General features: G+C 37.1%; 3 protein-coding genes and 1 pseudogene across 5 annotated transcripts; all 4 read right to left on the bottom strand.

The window, feature by feature from the left end:
- Nucleotides 1-252: 252 nt before the first annotated feature.
- LOC146147044 (Y+L amino acid transporter 2 pseudogene) lies at nucleotides 253-2145 on the bottom strand (annotated as a pseudogene). The gene is made up of 2 exons (XR_014494841.1): nucleotides 1935-2145; nucleotides 253-1737 (listed from the first exon to the last, which is right to left on the bottom strand). The product of XR_014494841.1 is annotated as a Y+L amino acid transporter 2 pseudogene (transcript).
- A 128-nt stretch (nucleotides 2146-2273) lies between these two features.
- LOC146147043 (Y+L amino acid transporter 2-like) lies at nucleotides 2274-4455 on the bottom strand. The gene has a single exon (XM_083388641.1). The coding sequence runs from the start codon at nucleotides 4399-4401 to the stop codon at nucleotides 2947-2949; it is 1455 nt and encodes a 484-aa protein (XP_083244767.1). The 5' UTR covers nucleotides 4402-4455; the 3' UTR covers nucleotides 2274-2946.
- A 1027-nt stretch (nucleotides 4456-5482) lies between these two features.
- Nucleotides 5483-21043, bottom strand: LOC146147042 (peroxisomal targeting signal 1 receptor-like). Of its 2 annotated transcripts, none has more exons than XM_083387796.1 (15): nucleotides 20871-21043; nucleotides 20288-20428; nucleotides 19522-19647; nucleotides 19256-19328; nucleotides 17377-17557; nucleotides 16739-16858; nucleotides 16006-16104; nucleotides 15237-15380; nucleotides 14036-14106; nucleotides 11503-11625; nucleotides 10876-10959; nucleotides 9862-10003; nucleotides 8820-8903; nucleotides 7005-7102; nucleotides 5483-6298 (listed from the first exon to the last, which is right to left on the bottom strand). In XM_083387796.1, exons 1-15 carry the CDS (start codon nucleotides 20986-20988, stop codon nucleotides 6070-6072), a joined length of 1833 nt encoding a protein of 610 aa, XP_083243922.1. In that variant the 5' UTR covers nucleotides 20989-21043; the 3' UTR covers nucleotides 5483-6069. The 2 variants fall into 2 exon arrangements, with proteins under 2 accessions (XP_083243922.1, XP_083243923.1); XM_083387797.1 differs by having other exon boundaries at nucleotides 17494-17557.
- A 6-nt stretch (nucleotides 21044-21049) lies between these two features.
- On the bottom strand, nucleotides 21050-22164 carry LOC146147041 (surfeit locus protein 6 homolog). Its single transcript, XM_083387800.1, has one exon. The coding sequence runs from the start codon at nucleotides 22108-22110 to the stop codon at nucleotides 21358-21360; it is 753 nt and encodes a 250-aa protein (XP_083243926.1). The 5' UTR covers nucleotides 22111-22164; the 3' UTR covers nucleotides 21050-21357.
- Nucleotides 22165-22510: the final 346 nt, after the last annotated feature.

The following is a 22510-nucleotide window of genomic DNA, read 5'->3' as shown; positions in this document are numbered from 1 at the left end:
AGTTAGCAACTTTAATAATCAGTATATGTAGGACAATAGGAAAATGAGGTGTACAAAGCAATAACTTATTTAAACAAACTGTTACAATGTATAGTCAGTTACTGATATACAAAATGTCGACTATCATAAACATTTCCAGGGCCAATTGTGTGCAAAGTTTCAATGCAATATATAAAACTAATTAACACAGAAGTATAGAGATCATTATGCAATACCAGGCAGTGTAATTGGTGGTTTTAACTCAAATTTATATTAAAATTCCTCCTCTAATTCAGACTCAGACATGACAACAGGAAACACTTTTTGAAAAAGGGTTGTAAACATGTGTGTTACTTTTTGAAGACATTGTGGGCGCTTTTCTGGGGCAAGATATATAAAAAAGAAGTACACTGGTACACCACTCAAAAGAATGGCTGTTCCAATTAAAGACTCTACAGTTTCTGTAAAGAACGGAACAACAACAAGAAAGAGGCAGGCAAGGGCAAAAATAATAGGAAATGCAATGTTGACTTTTAAAGGGCGTGGCATGTCAGGTCTGGTAATTCGGAGATAAATTTGACCAACAATAGACAAACCAACTGTGAGCCAGTACATGAAACTATAGTAGTTGATGAGTGTAAAAACGTCCCCGACACAAAGATAGACTAGGGTCAGACATCCGGAAAGAACCAAACTTGGCACTGGAGTAAATCTGTCCGGGCTGACCATTGCGAAGTAGTCTGGAAGGTGCTTTTCTCTGGCTCCAACAAAAAATAGCCGTGACGACGCCATCAGTGAAGAATTGAGAGCACCAAATGTTGACATGGCAACAGAGATTGGTATTATCCAACTCACTACTCCGAGGGTTTTGTCAGCAAAGGCAACGGCAACTGCATCAGTGGCAACAATCTCTTTTGGAATAAGAACAGCATAGTATGCTACATTTGCAAGAAGGTAAATAATAGTACAAATTGGCATTGAGATGTAGATTGCACGTGGTAAATTTGTGTATGGGTCCTTTAGCTCTTCAACCATGAAATTTAAAGTGTCCCAGCCGGCATAAGAATAAAGACCAGAGTACATAGCCAGGGCAAGGTTTCCAGCATTCCAAGATGTACCCTTCCAAGGCTCAGAAAATGAACCAACCGTGGTTCCATATTTTGCCAAGGAAACAATTCCAGCAATTATAATCACAATGAGAGCGATAACTTTTGCGTAAGCAAATATGTCTTGAATCCTTGTGGCATATCGCACACTCCAGCAATTGGCAAATAGAATGATTAAAACACACACAGCAGCCAAGAGTCGGACCGCAAAAAACGGTGGGTCACACGTAGGAAAGAACGGTTGAATTAAGTAGATAGCAAAGGTTATGGCGATTGCTGCCTGCACTGTTGGTTCAATGATCAACACAGAGATCCAGAGGCGCACAAAACCAATCAAAGGTCCAAATGCTTCTAAAATGTAAGCATAGCTTGCACCAGATTTCACAATTGTAGTTCCAAGTTCGGCATAGCACAAAGCACCAACAAGGGAGAAAATGCCACAAAACCCCCACACGATTAAACTTAATGCTGGTGAGCCACAGTACTCTTGCACACCTTTGGGTGTGAGGAAAATACCAGAGCCAATGATGTTTCCAACAATGATTGCCACTCCATTGGCAAGTGTGATTTTTTGCTTTAGCTTCACAGCTTCTTGAACTTCGTTGCCACTTTCAGAAACCATTGTAATTAGTATGTTCACCTTTCAAGCAATCTGAAACAAAGAGGTAGAGTTTACTGAACAAAAAATAATCACAAACTAATTTCTGTACAATAAATGACATGCGATTCACTTTAAATTAGATTCATTAAACTCAAATCAAACAAAAAAACAAATTAAATCACTCATACTCAAGTAATAAAAAAGGCATTTATTTACAAAGGTCCACAAAACAAATAAATCATACACACCATATAAACAACCTTCCAACTGAATGGCGTGCAAAAAGCTGAAGAATCTGCTGAGTTAACACCAGTGATGCATGAGCAGCAGAGAAAAAATGCTGACAACAGAAACAGAACATGCATTAAGTTGTGGGTAAGCTAGTGGCATGCCTCGTGGTGGTCGTCACATCTCCTTTTTTCCCCCAAGCTGCCATGCTGAAGAGAACTGAAGTGCATCCGACCGCCTGTGACAAATGGCAGTTTCGGTAGTAAGTCACACAGCTCTCACATGCAGTTTCATTGTGCGCCAAAGCTTGCTCATTGTGGTAATCACACACTGTATTTCCAAGTTTGAAATAAAAGTGGTCTGGTAGGATATAAAAACAACAACAAATCAAGCAAGCTAAAGCAGAGCAATCAATTTAGTTTACCATGCAACCATCTGTGAAATGCCAGATGAGTTTATTGCGCAACAACCAGCAACATACACATAAATATGATTTGGTTAACAATAGCTCTTGTCTAAATCTAGAATTGGGTTTGGGCTACATTTATTGGGTTTGGGGCTACATTTTTAAGGTACAGATTGCACAACTTTTGCACATACTATTATTTGTGTATAAAACAATATCATGCAGCATAAAACATAAGTCTTATCAATTGTGTAGTTATGGTGTCAAGGAAATATTTTGCACACTAACTTATAATTTTTTGATTGATTTTGTTTGGCACCAACTTATATAGGCTGTCATACAATAGGTAAACCACTATACAATACATACATAAAACAAAAGACACAACAAATTCAAAATGCGCTACTTTCAACAGCCCTATAAAGTTAAATGTGTTTTGCCACCAGTCTAGCATGTATGAAATAGCCAATAATAAAAAATGTTCTGTTTTAATTCTATATTTTTTGAAGGAAATAATCTAACACAAATTGTGTATCACATAAGGCACATAATACATATATGCTAAATATTAGTGAAAGGTTTAGCCTATAAATTGTTGAGATAAGAAATTACTTACAGTGAACATCCTAAAAATTCCCTTCAATTTCATTTTCAGAAATTGCAACAGGCAAAAGTTTTTGGAAAAAACGGGTACAACATTCAGACAAAGTTGTGAGAAAATGTGGGCGCTGTGAGGGTCTTAGATAAACAAACAAAAAGTACACAGGAATACCAGTAAGAAGAATAGCAGTACCTATAAGTGAATCGATCGTTTCCGTGAAGAAAGGAACCACAACTAAAAACAGACAAGCAAAACAAAAGATGAAAGGAAATATGATGTTAACTTTAAGGGGACGGGGCAAATCAGGTCTGGTAAAACGCAAATATATCTGACCAACGATGGAAAGACCGACAGTGAGCCAATACATAAAGCTGTAATAGTTAATAAGATCAAACACATTTTTGACACACAAGAAAATCAATGTTAGACCCCCTGTTAGAAGAAGGCTCGGGGCAGGAGTAAAACCACGCAGGCTTACCATAGCAAAGTAGTCGGGCAAATGGCCTTCTCTTGCTCCAACGAAAAAGAGTCGGGAAGAAGCCATAATAGAAGAATTTAAGCCACCAAATGTTGACATTGCCACAGCAATTGGTATAATCCACTGCATGACACCCAAAGTCTTGCTGGCAAAACCAACGGCAACAGCATCAGACCAGATTATTTCTTGAGGTGTAAGCACTGCATAGTACGCAATGTTGGTTAAAATATAAATAACGGTACAAATGGGCAATGAAATATAAATAGCCCTTGGGAGGTTACGGTAGGGATCCTGAAGTTCTTCCACCATAAAGTTCAGTGTATCCCAACCAGAATATGCATAAAGGCCAGAATACATTGCCAAAGCAATTTTTCCAACATCTGTTGTTGATCCTTCCCAGGGATTGGCAAGTGAACTAGAAGCAGTGCCATTACACAGTGCAATAATTCCCATTATAATAATCAGTATGAGGGCCAAGACTTTAGCATAAGCAAAAATATCCTGTATTCGAGTTCCATATCTGACGCTTAAACAGTTCATGGCAGTTATTATAATGACACAGAGACCTGCCAACAGTCGAACAGCCAGGAAGGGCGGCTCACATGTTGGAAAAAAAGGTTGAATGAGATAGTTGGCAAATGTAATAGCGATGGCTGCTTGTACAGTAGGCTCAATGATTAGCACAGATATCCAGAGCCTTACAAATCCAACCAGCGGCCCAAAGGCTTCTAAGATGTAGGCGTAACTGGCACCGGATTTAATGATAGTAGTACCTAGTTCAGCATAGCACAATGCCCCAATTAGTGAAAACACACCACATATGGACCAAATTATAAGGCTGAGGCCTGGGGATCCACTCTCCTGCTGGACACCTTTTGGAGTGAGAAAAATTCCAGATCCAATAATGTTTCCAACTATAAGGCATACACCATTTAGGAGGGTGATTTTCTTTTTGAGATTTACAGACTGCTTGGTTGCAGCGAGATCTTCCATGGTTGACATTTTGTATTTGATTTTTTTATAAATAACTGTTAAAAAAAGTTTAAAACCCTGGGCCACCCTAAAAGTAAAAGACAGGTTATGATTATTAAATATAAGCATTTGGGTGTGAAATAAGCATTGGATATAATCTAAACAAATATTTTTCCGTTGTGAATAAATAAAATGGTTTAAATGTTAGCCAACGTTAAATTTCATATTTAGCTTAGTTGTGCCCATTCTTGTTTGGCGCTGCCGCTACATAGCCTGTGGTATAGCGAGCGTTTCAAGGATTTAGAATCATGTCGGTAAACTCTGTACAAACAACGTGAGCTGTTTTAACTGTCAAGCCACTTGAAACCGACTAAACCTTTACCACAACATCACTGATCCTAAGCGCATCTGCATAACACGAGGCGACTAATCTGACCTACTTTTGTGTTTCGATATAACCATGTCGCCGTTTTGAAATACTAACTGTTTGTTAGGTTGTGTTCAGCGAACACACGTTTACACATACACCCAACATTGCGTCACCCTTATATCCATTTGTGCGCCAGAACTATAAAACACGCTTTTTTTCACGTCCCGCCAACAGCCGCTGTATTTGCCACGAGGCGGGAAGTCGGGGTTACTTACTCAAGCGAGACGCCTGTACACACAGAAAAGGCGAGCCTTTTTTTAAGTTGTGATTGGCTCGTTCACAAATCTTGTGCCAGACACAGCTACTAGCCGGCCGGCTGTATTGGGCCAGTTTACATCATGGGTTTCAACGACTAAAACGAGGGACGGCACTTAAACCTTCTATAAAAAGTCCATGATGGTTTTCAAGGCTTTTTTTTAACTTAAAATTTTGATTTTGGCAAGGTAACATTTCGTTTTTGTAGTCATATTTTTTTTTCTTTTTAGTCATATTTTTTGGTTTTAGTATCAGCAAACTGTTTTACGCGACAATTTTGAGGTTTCTCTATTGATTTGCACGACAAACCCCGAACACCAACTTTTATCAGCAAAGCACGAGTAACTACAACTAATGACGACTAGGCTGGGACGCTGGGTATAGATTTTTTAATCCACGCTAATTCTGCAACGATCACGATTCGTATACAATTATGAAATAGTTTAATCAACAAAGGACGTTTCGGCGTGAATTGCATCAAGAAAGAAAATCACCAAACGTATAAACAAAGGAAAAAGAAAAAAACCCAAGTGTAAGGGGGAACACAATTAATAATAATGATTTTCTAGTCAAATCGCCCAAAAGAAGAAAAAAAAGGCAAAGAGTTAAATACAAATCTTAAACATGTAGTGGCGTTGTACATATCACGTTTGTTGGCGTAAATTCTAAAAAGCAAATTATGCACGATCCCATTGGCTAATAACTGGCGGTACAAAACCGCAAGTTTGCAAAAGAGAATTAGGCATACAATAGGACCAATGTAGAAATTCACTGGTAGCACAATATAAATTAACATTAAAGTAAGCCTAAAATGGTTGCATTACCGCCACCAGTGGTAGCAAAGCCGTAAATGGCAACGCTTTAAACATTTTTTTTAAAGCGTAACATAAACCGCACAGGAGAGGAAGTAATACTTGCGCGTGGCAAAGTACATCTAAACGCACAGAAATAGCTCAGTTCAGTTCGAGCGTCGCACCGCCAATTACTGCGGCATAGAAAACCTCATTGTAAACCTAAGATCGCGTCATAACACCTTCAGCGCTCGGATCGACACCGAACTTTCGCGCCAAGGTTTCCAAATCGCGCTTTTCGACCAAGCCCAGTGACGAGTCGTCCTTGAGCATGGACAAGGTCATCCGCAGCGTGGACCAGATGTTGTCCGACATTTGACCCACCTCACCCTGCGGGCCGCGGCCGCTTTTCTGCGCCACCAGCGCGGTGAGAAAGTGCTCGACCGCTTCCCTGAAAATGAACAGCGCGGCGTGAAAATAGTGATAAACTAAGGGTTAGTATCGTTTTTTAGAAGTTTACCCGCACCAAACGTTAATTATGAGGATTACGCTAATATGACAGTGTCTTTCACCGTCGTGTGAGTGTTCGATGTACAACGCTGTTTAGCCAGAAAAATCTTATGGCATTTTTGGGCCACTATTTTAAATAACTAAAATATATTGAACAGTACCAAAATTGAATATACTGTTGCTGCCAGGCATTATATAAATTTTAAAGAGGGTTCTTCTGACAAATTCCAAAATTGAAAGAAATAACAAAATGGCCTTACTTCGCGGCGGCGCACTTGGGGATAACAGGCTGTGGCCTTGAAACGCCTAAATTACTAAAGACGCTATTAAAAGTGATAAGAATTTCCAAACTACTTTGGTCAACAGGAATAGCAACCATTTTTTTTAGAGTTTTTTCATACTCAAATGTTTTAGAAAATCCAAACTTTGCATAATTTCAAAGTTTTTTTCCAGTTAAAGTCTTGTGTTTGAATATCAAAAAATACGTAACGTGCTATAAACAGCACTTTGGTAGTTTAAAATTTCTAAAAAGAAACGAAAGTTGCTTGTGTAGTTCATCGATTTAAAACAGTCGATACAAGACCACAAAAGCGCAACACCGATGACTACCTAATTCAAATATTTCGACAGCTGGCCAAAGTCTATACCTTTGCGCGCCGAGGTTGATGCAGCTAATTCCCAGGTTGTACCTGGAACGAATGAACCCTGGGTTGAGTTCAAGTGCTCGTCGGTAAGCTTGAACCGCCTACGAACAAAGAAAGGATATGATTATATTGAATAGGCTTTACGGCTCTTCAATTTGCCGGTAAAGTGCATTAGACCGTTTATTTCATGAAGTATAAAAACTGCATGCCTGTCCAAAATGCGAAATCATTTTAAATTTTTTTTTAAAAATGCGAAATATTTTCAATGCGTTGTCTGATTTTAACCGTTTAATAAATAGGGTCTTATTGGATTTAAGCAACATTTACTGCTATTTGACGACAAATTTAGACGATGCGTTCTCCATTTTGTCGTTTTTCAGTTGAAATAAATTATTGTAACTGAAAGACCAAAATTAATGAAAATGTAACAGCAGAACCCTTCTCCGTAAGGGGAATAAAGAAGTGTTCGCAGAAAACACACTCAATGGTAACTCTACTAGACACACTTAACCGAATTTATGCCCCTCCCACAAAAGTCAAACCATAGAAAACATGTTTGAGTGACACATGCTGACATTCGATATGATTGATGCGCAGACGTTTGTGCCAATTTATTCTATTCGCTAGATCAGTGGTTCTCAACCTTTTTTTTCACCGCGTACCACCTCGAGGTTCTGTGATCTTGTTGCGTACTAACAAATTATCGAAAAACTCAACTTTACTCAAAATGTATATAGGATTATTAACAGGGACGGATTAGCTAATTAGTTAGCCCGGAAATTTCGAAACAAATTCAGCCCACTAATCTTGAAAAAGTTTCATTTTTTCAACTTTGCAAGATACCGGTAGTCAAGTTTTGTGATTCTTTGTTGTTTTTCTATGATGTCATAAAATAAATTTGCATAGATGTGTCCGGAAAGATAAAAAAAAAAAATTCCTATCATTCATGAAGCATAACATATATAACTATGCAGTCATAACGATGAATGTATAGTTTATTACAATAGGAAAAAAAGCTAAACTTTTTCGTCAAACTGTAATTTTATTTAAAAACATACTGCGCACCACCCAAAATGACTTCGCGTACCACTAGTGCTGTACCACAGGCCGAGAACCACTGCGCTAGATTGATGGGTGTGTCTACTTGCCGTCTGATCGTGTGCTAGGCAGCATTTCAAAGCTAGCTCTCTTGTGCTCGACAGCAATTTATTATCACCGCATTTGCTGCAAAACGTTCTGGCACATTTCGCTTTTCTCGGTAGACGTCGATAGGCTTTTATACCGAAATCAAGTTTCTGCGAAAGCTCTTACGACAAAATTTGCAGCTTGTAGCAGCGAACGGATGCCAGCGAACAAATTAAAAAATACGATAAAATTCCTGGACGATGTACTTCAAATGAACTACCTCTCGTAATAGCTTTAGAAATACGAAATTTGCTTTAAGTGAAAAAAATGGTTGCCTAATTTAAACTTATAATTTCAAGCTTTTTTGTGGTACTAAAAACGCATCAACATCTTTACCATAAATCCTGCTAAAATTGCGGCGAAATAGATTTTAGGACATCATTGTAATTGTTTCACAGAAAAAGCTGATATGATTTTTAGTTCAGTTTTTCCCAATGTTCACCCTAAATAAGGGCTTCACAGCTAAAGCCAACCTACGATTGTCAGACAAGCTACGGTACGTTACGTTAATAAAAACAACAGAGAATCTAAGTTGACCGACAACATACGCAGTTGCGCAGCTGCGAAATCGGTCGCTCTCCCGTCACTTAAAACTCTTAAAAACAACAAAATCCAGATGTGTTTTTTCCTCACCTGTTCCGACTTGTGTCCGTTAGCTAATGTGGCGCCAAGCTTGTTCCACAAGAGAGCGTCGTCTGGTCTCACGGCGATGGCGGCCTGGCGAATTAAACGTAGAAGACAACTCCTTGGCAAAAACTGTACTGTAATGTCTATAATTCAACCATTGAAACTAAGCTACGCTCTTTTCAAATCAAACTTAACCTACGTGCTATAGTAACAAATGAAGCACTACACTCCTCTGGGAAAACTGACTACGACCAATGTGTTTTCTGTCGAAATGCCCCTGAAACTATTTCGCACATATTTTATTATTGTTTTCATATTGAAAGCTATTGGGAAGAAATAACATCTTGGATTTCTTTAAAACTTTTAATTTCCTTGCAAAACGACCCTGTAACTCTATTGTTTGGAACTGATGTTGACAATGATTTGCTGAATTGCTTACTGTTATGTTCGCGCTTCGTTATATACCGTTTTAAGTATGCACAGACATTACCGACGCTTTCCATGTTTGTTTTTGTGATCAAGTCTGTAAAACTGAGTATATTTTTGCTTTAAATTCAGAAAATCTCGCAATTCGTAAAGTTAAGTGGGCTTGCCTTTAGCCCAACCTGTCGCTTCTTGATAGGTGCTATTTTTTATTCTCGTCCGTCTTTCTATTTTGTTGTTTCAGCGTAATAACATTAATGATAATAAAAAAAAAGAATTAAACGTAGAAGAGTAATAAATCGGAAAAATATATATAAAAAAACAGCTCCTCTGGTAATTGTAATTCTTTACCAACGTTTCGGCAAACTATACAAGCCACCTTCGTCAGGGCGAAGGACCTCGAACGCATTTCGGTGTTATAAATAATTACAATTACCATAGGAGCTGTTTTTTGATTTATATTACTATGCCTGGTATATTCACAGTTTATATAAATCGGATAATGGAAATTTCCCGAAAAAGAAAACGCATTAATTTTATGCGGTAAAACTATTATAAAAAAGGTGAAAATACGTTAGGCAAACAGCTGCAAGGTTTCCAGAAAGAAAAAAACAACTTTATTTACCCGAAAACAGTCGATCGCCTTGTCGTAGTCGTTAGACAGGTTGAATAGGACGCCCAGGCCGCTCTGGACGTCCGGGTCTGGGTCGTTCGGGGACAGTCGGGCCGCCTCCACGAACAGGTCCTTGATGGCCAGGAACGTTTCGCTGTAGCCAAAAAGGCGGGTTATGATTACTTGGAAGCCAAAGAGAAAGCGGATTTCAGTTAGGATATGGTTCAGTCTTGCAGGGCGTGAGTTACTTCCGCTCGGTGTCACGTTTCTGCGTTTCACCAGTGTGTGATGAAATCCGAGCCGAAGCCTCTTGCTATTGATCATGGGTAGGCAAATATTTTTGACATTGGGCCGAACAAGAAAGAGAAAACGTCTTGGCGGGCCGTGTCAAAAAAGGGGATCTCGAATACACATAAAACAACATGTGATACCTTTTAAAAGAATCTTTAAAGGTCCTTGTTTTGACAAGCTGGTAAGAGTAGGAACAGGTGATGCCTTACATGAGTAACGTATTTAAAATATTCTAAAATCAAGGAAAAATGTTAAGGCTTATTTTTGCCTAGAAAGTTTTATTACAATGAGCCGCGGGCAGGATTATATTGCTTGGCCCGCGGGCCGCAGTTTGCCCAGGTCTGCTATTAATGACGGAATTAGTTTTCGGCAGAAGGCTTTGAAATCCTTGGCAAATACAAACAGGTTTTGTGCAACTTGACTATTCTGTTACCACGTATAAATTAATATCAGTTTTTATAGCAGGGTGTTTAATTGAGACAAATTGACGACGAACCTGTCATTTACCTGCATATAAAACTTTCGAGTTGTTCACTAAGACGATTGTCATAAAAATTAAGTTTGCTGCAAATCGCCCTGCAATTAGATTCGATCAGGCATTAAAAAAGAACGATCTTCAAAAATGTTAAATGCTCAATTGCTCAAGCTTATACAGCACCCAGGAACACGCAACACGACAACTCTTATGTAGAACACAAACATCTAATTTACAAGCAAGCAACACTCCAGGCTCACCTGTTAGCGATTCCGCCCCAGTATTCGGGTTGTTGGGTAGCTTCGGGATGATGTTGAGGTGATTTGTTAAGCAAGCCTCTATACCTGGAAGAAAACAACAAAGGGCTACTGTAAAATATTTACTGTAAATAAGTTAAAATCTCGATTAAACTCTTTAACCTCCAAAATGGTAGTGAAGGCATCTGTTGCATGACCGCAGTAGCTGATTGGCGTATAGTTGTTCAAGCAAATGTAAAAATGTTGTTAAACATAACAGGATAATGTTATTCAACAGTTCGAACGAGGTTTGTAACATATAGCGATGACTTCGAGGGTAAACAGTCGGTTGCTAAAATGACGTCTAGTTAAAAAATACTAGTACGACCGAGCAAAGATTTTCTTCTTTATATTAAACAAAAAAAAAATTTTCCAGGTAAAGTATTTTCGACTCAAAAACTGTAGGATAATAGCTTTACAAAGATCAAAATCAACAGGTGAATTCCAATAAGACAGCAAATGTTGCCCTAACAAGAGTAGACTTTTTTTTTCAAATAACTAAACCGCGCAAATATGCGATCATAAGCGAAAATATTCTCAGTAATATAAAAACGCTGAATTTAGCATACGGCAGTCCTTTCCCATGCTTACTTTGGATGGGCGCTTAGCCAACGTTTGAGGGTGAGGCATGCCTGGGTCTGCATCGACTCGTTGGTCTCGCTTACCGCCAGCGCCATCAGGGCGGTCAGGTTCTCCGGCTCCAAGTCGATGCATCTGTAAAGCGACGCGGCGCGATTAGAACATTAAAAACGGAATCGGAAATCAAATGTGTTACATTTTGGCCGGTAAATCCGTATAATAGTTCCAACGCAAAATCGTATGATAGTTTCAACGTTTTATTTTTTTTTCAATAGTCTGAAAATGAAATATGGTGTTATATTTTTAAATATATGACAATATATAAGTTTAGTTTTTGAGCTTATATTCGTAATTAGAAGTTAGAACTACGATTCTAGTTTTTACATGTATTTCAAATATTCGAAAAAAAAAAACGAAACACTTGTTTCACTTTAAATTCAATACAAAAAATAAGTCGCATCAAAAGTAATAGGCATTTCATGTACAAAGTAACGTTTTTTGTATCTAGGTTATATGACTGTTTTGAACTATTTTCTATAAGACTGTATGGACTGCAAGTGTTTGTACTATTTTAAAACCACATTGTGTGATTCAAAATAAAGTATCAAGAAAAATTACAGTGCAAATTTAAATTACAAAACAAGCGCTATCACACAAAACAATCAAACGTTGCTTCCAATGCTTTGTAGGCATTAGAAATCTCACCGCCTAGTCCAACAAAATGTAATGTATATACTATATACTGTAGCTGCTTGTGCTACAAGAAGCTAATATAAGGGTTCAATAACTTTTAAAAACAAAAGGTCATATTTACGACGTAAAACAGAAAAAAATGCTTATTGTGATTTTATAACTTCTTAAATAGGGCCCAAAATAACTTCGAGAAGGGCTCAAAACAATAACGGTTATCAGTTTCACTTTCTGTACTAAAAACAATAGGATTGGACTTTTTCTGACCCTAAATATTAGATATTCAATCATTCTAATGGGTGTAGTGTATTAAAGTCTAGCATGATCGCCAGACCTATTTCTACATCGCAAATAGGTTGTTTTTAATCCTACAAAACAAAATCTTCGCGAACGTTCTAAAAATTTTCAACGGACACGCAGTTTGAGTAGACGATAAGGGTGGAAAAGTATAAGATTGGGGAAAAAATTTGAAATTGAATTATATCGAGTCTGAAACAGTTTTAACTTAGGAGCTTATAAACCGTTTCGATGTTAGTAACTTCTAGGGAAAATTGCGCAGAAACAATGAACAATGATACCGGTCAATTCGCCCATGTTTAAATAAAAATGTCGACTCTGAACCCTAGACACAATAAAGGTTTATTATTCCGCAGTATGTCTAAAAAACTGTGTTACCAAGCAGTAAAAGGTTCAAAAATTTCCAGGCCATTTCGTTGTAACAAAATAAATAGTTAGGAAAAAAGCATTACGTCTGTTTTTCGGCAGGGAAACGACCAATTTCCTCGTTTAAAAATCTCTAGGCCATTTCAAAACTACATAAATAGTTGGGAAAAAAGCATCACGTCCGATTTTCAGCGGGGAAACAACCAATTTCCTCGTCAGCAAAAGGCTGACTTGCTAAATCGCTTGTGCAGCTTTTGCTGGGCCGAAACGCCAGCAAAGCCTGTTACCGCAAAACAGTCGAAACACCTAGATTGCGATAGCGGAACTGATTACGGCGAAAATCGAGTCACACAGTTGTCCCGGCGCTTGTTTTCGCATAAAACTATGTTGAGGCCGCGATAAGAGTGGCCTGTCTAAAGGATTAGAATTAAAACGATGTCGGAGTCGGACAAACGACAAAGTAGCACTTTCAGTAAAATCCCAAAAAAGATTGATACATTAGCTTTGCAAAGAGCAGCAAATCGCGCTATTTCGGAAAAATAGTTTGCCTGTATGGTTTAGCTCAGTGTTTCAGGTGAATGGTTCACCCCAGGGTAAGTAAAATTTTTGCAGGGGTGAACCAACCAAAAGAGAATAAGGGTGAACCGTCCGAAAAAATAATAGCTTGCGAGCAGGGCGGATATTCCGGGTGTTAAACCTGTTCAGTGAACAGGCGAAAATTTTCAAAAACACAATAAATTCTAAAGTTTTTACAAGGGTGAATAAAATCTGGAGATAGATGCGAAGGGTGAACAAAACTATAAAAGTATAAGAAGAACTGGTTTAGACTAAGGGACTGTCCATCAGAATCGACTGTTTAACAGTAAAATGTAGCCTGCCAAGTGCCAACCATTAACTGTTTTTGGTCGTTTTATTTTCTGAATTTCGTGCTAAACGTATTCAAACGTTTGCAGCTGTAGTGAAAACACCTAATTGTGATTTGCTTGTTAAACCTGTCCAGGAAGTCTGCAGTGTAACATAGCATCCTGGCAATAGGCTATAGTTTTTTTTTTAGTATATAGTTTTTTTTTAAGATAGCGCATAGTTTTAAGTTTACAGACATAGCAGCAGTGCCCAGATACAATGTAGTAGACGTCGAACGAGTAAAGAATTGGTCCTTACTGAAAACGTCAATGAATATTTTTTCATTCACCTGTTCAAAGCTTTGATGGCCGATTGCTCCTGTTCGTTTTGTGCTTGTGTGGTTCCCAGGTACTGCCAAGCCTGTTAAAAAGAGGATAAATTGACAAGAGGATATGGGTTTAGCTGCTCTAGGCTGCAAATGTCTATTGAAATATATATATATTTTTTCCCCGATATTTGTCTGCCGTTGCATTTAACTGCGAACAAATGAAATGCAGTTTAAGGCAGCAGGCATTTCCGTTTTGGACGTCAATGTTGTGTTGCGTCGATATAATTCAAGCCAATAAACTATGGGAATGTTGCAATAAAGGTCGTTTCCGCTAGATACATTTTTGCTGTATAGTATGTAGTGTATATTACAAACAACAATCTTTAATATTCACAAATTCCATAAATATACGCCCATTCGTATATCTTCAATATTCATTACCAAAATGGTGTTGTCTGATACTTTCACTATACAACATTAACGTTATTTTACTACTTTCGCCAAATATAAATGTTCCAAAAAAAATCTGCTGACATGTACATCAATGTCAACGACATATGCAAATTAACCGTTTTATCAAATCGGCTTTGCATTGCATCCTAAAACGACACATATTGCCAATGGCTATCGTATGGCGCCACCTAGCGCTGGCTTAAATTATATATTTGTCAGTTTAAATGTCGAGCAATGTAATATCCAAAACGATCAGATCTAATGACTTTTTTGTGGCATTTTTTCCCATTAGTGAAGGCATTAAAAAGGGTTAAAAATTAGGTCGATTTTGAGATCCGGTATGAAACTTGATCACATAATACCGCTAACACTTCAAATTGTCTTCTGAGAAGCGCCATAATACTGTGATTGGCTATATCTTCCCATTTTTTATTTGCTCTTCATTCTATTATTCAGTTCCGTTTTTGGCTGTTCATAATTTTAGTCAAAACAAACACAATACTGAACGCACGCGTTTTTTCACCTTACTCGGTGAGAAAGTGACGCTCGTTGGAAAGGCAAAGTCAAAGTTAGGTGTCAAATAAAAAAATGATATCAGGTCACTACGAGAACAGGAAACTTTTCCGTTTTTGACTGTTGTCATAATTTTATCCAGAACAAACCCAATAAGGACCGCGTGCGTTTTTTCACCCATCTCAGTGATACAATGGTGCCTGGAAAAGGCAAACTTAAAGTTCGATGCAAAAACTGATATCAGGCCACTTCTCACCTGCACATGATTCGGATCACTTTGGACGGCAGCTTCGAACAGGAGCACTGCATTGGGGAGATCCCCCAATCGCAGTCGCTTGAGGCCCTCGTCGAACGAGTCGGGAAGATCCTTGAATGGGTTTTCGCTGTTGAACTCGTACACCTGGTAAAGAAAAACGATTAAAGATATTGCTAAAATGTGTAAGTGGAGACGGGCAACTTAAGTGTTCAGGTAAACGTAAAATATATAGCTTTGAATATAGTAAACACCACCCGCATACCACCATCCTACCAAACCTTGCGGCCTTGTTCTGCAATTACTTTTAAATTTCAGGGTTAAGTCTTCGGTTACATTACAAATATATGACCTCCAAATGGATTACAAACGAAACGGCAGTTTTAGCCTACAGGTTAAGAACATGAGTGTGTAGCCGCACAACACATACCCGTTTAAATTGTGCGACGTTTTTTTATTTAAACGAGTTCAAGGAAATTGTTTCACGTTGATTTAAAAAAGTGAACTTTAGCTTGAAGTGCAGTTAGCTTAAACTAAATTGGTTTGTTAACTTTAGCAAAACATTAATTTTCGCGCAAAGGAATCCTATATATTAATTACAATCTGACCTTAAGAAAATGTTGCAGTGAGCGTGAGATTACCCACCTAAACTAGTAAATGTACAAAACATAGGTGCTTCATATAACATGGGTTTAAAAAACAAATAAAAGGGAAAACTGAAAAAATGCATTCCTGAAAAACAAGTGTTGAACTTAAAATGCCCTGTACCAACCTTGGAGTCGGCGGCATATTCATCAAGCCAGTCTTGTTCAGTTGGCTTCATAGCATCACTCCACTGTTCCTGTAGCTTATCCCAAAACTCTTCGTTTTCCTACAACAAACTTGTTTTGAATGATAAAGGCAGCTTTCTTTTACTTAAATAACTGAAATAGCGTGTTACAAGAAAATAGACAAGAAAAGGTTTACATTACCGTTGGATCACTATACGTGCAATTGAATTAATTTAGGAGAATGGATACGATTACATAAGACAAAATAACTACGCCAATTTAAATTTCGTTTTTAAATAATGAAACATCTTAAAATTCTTTAATATAAAATAATTATAACGTTTGAATAACTATGCTTTTCTATATAGTAAAACATAAATTGGTTTACACTTACAATTGCTATCTTTGTTAAAAATTTAAGTTACATATCTTAGAAACAAGAACAATAATTTCGATAAAAATACTAAAGCCATTATATTCGATAAAATCGACATTTTCTCAAAAATATTTTACACTGGTAATAGCACGAGGTATTGCCTAAACTTTTGTAAACAGCGAAATGTCGATTTTATCGAATTAATGGTTTTAGTATTTTTAATGAAATTACGAAAAAAAACGTGTACTGTGTTTCTAAGAACAAAAACTTTCTTTAAAGTTGACCTATACAGCTTCTTCCATTAAAAAATAAAGCTTAGCATTAAAAAATACATCTTCTTTCATTACAAATCAACCTACAGCAGTTGGTTGTTTGGCTTGTTGTTCAGCTTCAAACTGTTGCGCCCAATTGTTGTTCATGTTGAGTTTTTCGTACTCTTCTGCCCAGTCCACATCTGTGCCAGGTTGCTGTTTTGAGCTCTTAACAAATAAGAGCAATTTTAAAGCGACTTGTATTGCAAATACCAGTTGAAAGATATGAGGAAGCAATGTTAAAAAAGTGGAATTATTTGTTATTATTTAAAGATTTGCTAAAATGCAGCTTCACATAGTTTCAACTGTTAAACAATTATTTTTTAATTGTTAACCAACAAGGAAAATGTAAATTGCATAAATTATTGATTTTAAAGATAATAATTGTAAAAAATTACCACTGTATAGATATAACAAAAACATAGCGAGCTACAAATTTGGAAGCAATTACTAAAATGTACATGAACCACACATTAAATGGCACAAATGTAATTAGGAGTTTTAATTAGCACAAAACAAACTAAAGCTTTTTAAACTCGCATTCACATTTTATACGAAAAAATTAACATTTTCCTGAATACAATTTAAAATTAATATTTTCGATGGTGCAATCAATGCCAAAATAAGAGAAAATTTTAATCACTGCAATTACAGAGCTGTTTGTTTTTTAAAGTTTGTTTTCTCACTTGCGCAAACTCATTGCTCCAATTTTCGGCGGTTGCATTTGGATCAAGTGCGATGTCGGAAACAAATTTCATGAAATTGGTGCTGGAAAGTTTTGGATCTTTTGAGGCGTTTCTTACCATGTCACCGGCGGCCTTTCTCAGCTCGGCATTTTCAGTGTCTCCCTCCTGAAGCTCTTGAACCCTGGATGTTTAGTTCAGACATGTTAAGCATTATGTATTTATGTGAATGAACAACACATAACAAGGCACTGAAGGCACTGAGCGTCAAATGTTGTCCTAATAACAATACAATAGTTTTTTAAAACACTCTTTAACCCCCCAAACATTCATGTTACTGATGTACAATTTATGTAGTAAAGGTCAGAAAAACGATGAAATATAGGTAAACAAACTTAATAAAAGTAAATCATGCCCAGATAACTTTACAACAATTGAAATAAACACTTAAACCAAGCCTTGCTTTAATTATAAAAGACAACAAAGGCTTTTAGGTCATATTCAAAACCTGTTCTGTCATGTTTTTAATTTAACACTAACTGATGTTACTATTAGAAACAGCACTTTGATTTCATTTTTATGGTGATGTTAAGACAAAACAAAAAAATAGCCATAGTAATAAATTTATTTTAGTAAATAATTTATTTTGTAACAAAATGCAGAATGTGTTAATATAAAAAACTGAAAACAAATCTCAACAAAACTACAATACTTTGTACTTCTGTTTTCCAACAAATTCTAGTTTAGCCATTACTAAAAGTGCAAAACCAAACCATTATCAAACAACTGCCAACAATATGGCCTGGTTTGGGATGTGATACAATTGCATAGCCTAAATATCAAATATTATTTAGCTTATTTAAACATGTAATCTTCTAGTTAATCCAGTGGTCGGCAAACTGTGAGCCGCGGTCTAAATCTGAGCCGCAGAGCCATTTTTAGTGGGCCGCAAGTTACTTTCAAATAGATAGTGTTATCATGTTGTTGTGGGTCGTGTGATAGACATACAAAAAGTCGTACATTCATTGCACTGTATTTTAAAAGTTGGTGTGGCAGAGAAATGTTAAATTAGCTCAGTTGAAAGCAGGACTGGGGAGCCGGAGCTGGAGCCCGGAGCCAGAGCCGGAGCCACTGTTATTATTTTTGTGGAGCTGGAGCCGGAGCCCTTTTTATTATTTTTGTTGAGCTGGAGCCATTTTTCAATTTGTGGTGCTTAAGCTAAGAAATTATATTTTGTTCCATCTCCAAGTGACTGGTGGCATCGGAGCTGGAGCCGGAGTCATTGGATGTGTGTTTGATGGCTCCGGAGCTGGTACCGGAGCCAAAGGATATGAGTTTTACTACTCCGGTGCTGGAGCCGGAGCCACAGGATTGAGTTTTACAACTCCGGAGCTGGAGCCGGAGCCATTTAATAATTGCCTGATGGCTCCGGAGCTGGAGCCGGAGCTAATGCTATTTTACGGTGGCTCCCCAGCCCTAGTTAAAAGGCCCACATGCCAAATATGGTCCTGAAAGGCTGTCACACTATTTTTTGCCAAATTTAACTATGCGCAAACGAAAAATTTGTCGCGCTTCACGCGTATGTTCTTTCTTGTATTATAGTATGTTTTACAATATAGTATGGCAGTGGTTTGGGCATCAAGGCGCCATGTAATATTTCACCTTAACAACAAATATCTGAATATGCCACTGTTTTCGTAGTGGTTCTTGAGTTGGCCATTAAAAGCTCTAAAAAGAGTACTTTGGGCCGCAACAAAAAAGTTTGCTGACCACTGAGTTAATCAATATACATGTATTAACAAGATTACTATAGTGGAATAATAAATGTCTTTGAATGTTGGAATTACATGGAATCTTAGCAATCAACAACACAATATCTTACCAAGTTTGCTCCATAGTTTTGTTTTGCTCCTGCAAGAATTCATCAGCAAATCTCTCTCCAGATTGCAGGACTTCTGTAATTTACACAATAAACATTTTTCATAACTACAAGCTGTTGTGCTTTGTTTGAGTTTCATGTCTTTTAACACTATCACCAGTAGTGTTTAAAACCAACATTACTTAAAACAGTGGTTCTCAACCTCAGGGTAAAATTTTGGGGCAACTGACTTAAAATAATATATACAGTGTTAGTGAGTGTTCGCCAACCTCTGTGTTGAAATTCCCTGGCCCAGGCCTCCTCTTCAGCTGGCACATGGGAGCTAGAGTGGGCAAACTCAGCTCTGGCAAACTCATTGCCCCACTGTTCAGCAAGTGCCAGGTCACGTTGGACTCCTGAAAGTAATATCAGCAAACACGATTATACAAAGATACTTTTGTAAAGCTTAAATGGTACTCCAAAACTAGGCCTTTAGGATTACTTGTTATATGAGAGATTGTTTACTTGAGGTTAAAGGTATGTTTACACTCACTGTGCTGAGCATGAAATTGTTTACACTACAGCTAAGCTGAGCTTCTAGCTGCATGGGGCAAGAATTTAGAAAAGCATGAAATGCTCACTACAATAGAAATTTAAGCCAAATTATCCTTTGCTCAGCTCAGCGCAGCTACAGTGCAAACAGGCCTTAATTCTATAACAAAAACAGTGAATAAAAACTGTATGTGTTGCTGTTTGTTCCCCTATTTACCAAATGAAAAACCTCTCACAAAATAGTTATATAAATTAGTTAAAGTGGCACAATTACAGAAGAACACATCAAGTACAGATGTAGCAAATACCAGTTGGCTTTATTATGTGTATCAAAATAAATCCACCTATTGCTTATTTTAAATGAACTTTAGTACTTTCAGACCCATGGTCACAAGCGGAATATGGATATTTGAACAGCTGTGAATGTGGAAAAATATGACATTGTGTGAACAATTCTCAATATGCCAAGTTACCCAGTTAAGTCAAAAAAGTAAAATACCATACCATTTGATGCCATCTGGCGGTCTATTTTCTGCGCCTCGTGAAGAAGTGTGTCCATTCGAAAAGTTTGTGGAAGTGCAGGAACTCTTGCCAGTTGTTCCCGGAGGAACTCGTCCACATAATTTTGCTCTCCATGATTAGCAGCTGTAATGTATAACGTAAATGTGACAAATCAAAATAATATTGAAACAAGATAACATGCATACATAAGAATTTGTTGTTTTCCAATAAAAATCAACCAAGATCACTTTTTTTTTGACCGATATAGAACTGATTTTTTATGTTTTTACCAGTCGATTCCCAATACAGATACTTATTTTACAATATATATATATATTGAATATGGTAATAAATTAAAATAATTAAAATTAAAATGCCAATATCCCTCAATTTATCTACTTATTTAATAATACAACTGTTTCTGTTGTATATTAACTTTGCACAATGCAGAAAACTGTAAATAAATAAGTTAAATCAGTTTGTAATGAAAATAAAGACAAATTATCACAAATTTGCAAGCTAAAACAATGAAAAAAAATGTTTTTTTTAAGGCGAATTAATTATTATTTATTTGTTAAAATATCACCTGTCCTTCTTGCTCCTCTACTGTGGAAAGCCTGATCTCTGTTGTAATGTTGTGTCGCTCGTACCAGTGCATTTGACGTTCCACACTCCCCTGCCACAAGGTCTTTCATAGCTGACATTTTAAGTGGCAAACAGATTTCCTAATTATAATTAAAAATGTGCTTGCTTTGCAAATTTGCTAAAGTAGAAAGCGGCAGGGATTAAAAAAACTCATTGTGGAATGAACAGTGTTTTTTAATGCTAAACAAAAGAATTTCCCCATTACACTGAAAAATGCAGTTAGCAAAATAGCAAAAGAAAATTTTAAAACCGGCAAAAAGTAACAGTTGAAAATAATAAAAAACACAATAACTGGCAAGTTGTAGTTTTTTCAGTTCACCTAAAAAACATTTAAAAGTCATATAGTATGTATTTTAATGTGACTTAACAATTAAATCTATTAAAACAGCTGCACAACAAAACTGTCATTCAACAATAAGTTTGATTCATTAAAACCCCTGAACTCTCCTTTTTACAAATTTTCCTTTTGATTGGTTCTTTTTCTTGATGTTTTTTGACCGTGCTGTCTGCTTCTTGTTCATTTTATCCTCAACCTTTTCATGGCGTTCCTTCCACTTTTTACTACTCCTTGCTTTTTTGTCCTGTTTTTTCTTAAGTGATTTGTTAAGCAACTTTATATCGTCCTTCACTTTTACTCCAGCAGCCTTACTCGCTGCTTTTGTCCATGTGTCTTTTTCGGCTACTTGTTTTGCTTTGTCAGGGTCCGTGTCCTGCAAGTTGTCCATTTTTTCTTTTAATATAACTGCTTTCTTGATTGAAATCTCAAGATTGTTTGTGCTTGACTTCTTTTTCTTCTTCGCTTTGGCATGATTAACTTCTCCAAAGTCAAACTTACTGAAAACCATTTTTCCATCATTTTTAATGTGTGCTGTGGTTTTGCGGTTCTCGACCTTAGTTTGATTGGTGTTTGATATTTTTTTCTCAATTCCGTTGTGTTTTAAATTCTCATTTGGTTTTATCCTTTTCTTCTTGGTTGTCTTTAGCTGAACAGGTTGCTTTCGCTTTTTTCCTGTGGGCGATTTTGCTGATTTGACAGAACGGTCAGATTTCGCTTCGTTCGTGCCACTTTTGTCGTCGCTATCGGTAAACTTTGGTTTGTAAGATGGTGGAACGAGCTTGGCGAGGTTAGCGAAGTAACTGTGAAACTTCTGTACGTCATTTTTAATGTTTCCAGTCGTCATTTCTTAAGGTGTAATTGCACATTCGTTTTTAACTATTATTTGCTGACTAAGCGAGCTGATGATGGCCTGCAATCATAAAGTACTTATAAACTGAGTATTAGTTTTCTATGCATTTATGGTTTTAAACAACTTGACACATGGATATGACGTTTTGTTTAGTCAAAATTTCTTGAAATCCTAGGACTTAGAGCCGGGGTTCTTAACCAGGGGTACGTGTACCCCTTGGTGGTACGAAGCACCAAAGCAGGGGTAGGACATGCTGTGTGAAATTATGCACTATTTAGGCATGTTTGCGAAGAATGCGTAATTTACGAAAAGCAACAACAAAAAAGCGATTAGAAAATTTACTGATTGTTTGTGTGTTGTAAATATGGTTGAACTTACAAGACTGTATATAATG

This window comes from Ascidiella aspersa, chromosome 4, assembly GCF_963924565.1.
Source record: "Ascidiella aspersa chromosome 4, kaAscAspe10.2, whole genome shotgun sequence".
Taxonomy (NCBI): domain Eukaryota; kingdom Metazoa; phylum Chordata; class Ascidiacea; order Phlebobranchia; family Ascidiidae; genus Ascidiella; species Ascidiella aspersa.
This window is presented reverse-complemented; position numbering and strand designations above follow the sequence as displayed.

Excerpts from the sequence above, each read along its gene's own strand:
- LOC146147041 (XM_083387800.1), bottom strand. The coding sequence starts at position 22,110 with ATGACGACTGGAAACATTAAAAATGACGTACAGAAGTTTCACAGTTAC.
- LOC146147043 (XM_083388641.1), bottom strand. The coding sequence starts at position 4,401 with ATGTCAACCATGGAAGATCTCGCTGCAACCAAGCAGTCTGTAAATCTC.
- LOC146147042 (XM_083387796.1), bottom strand. The coding sequence starts at position 20,988 with ATGTCAGCTATGAAAGACCTTGTGGCAGGGGAGTGTGGAACGTCAAAT. Across the intron at positions 20,429-20,870 it reads TAGAGGAGCAAGAAGGACAG|CTGCTAATCATGGAGAGCAA; the intron begins GTGATATTTTAA and ends TATACATTACAG. Across the intron at positions 14,107-15,236 it reads GTGATCCGAATCATGTGCAG|GCTTGGCAGTACCTGGGAAC; the intron begins GTGAGAAGTGGC and ends TCTTTTTAACAG.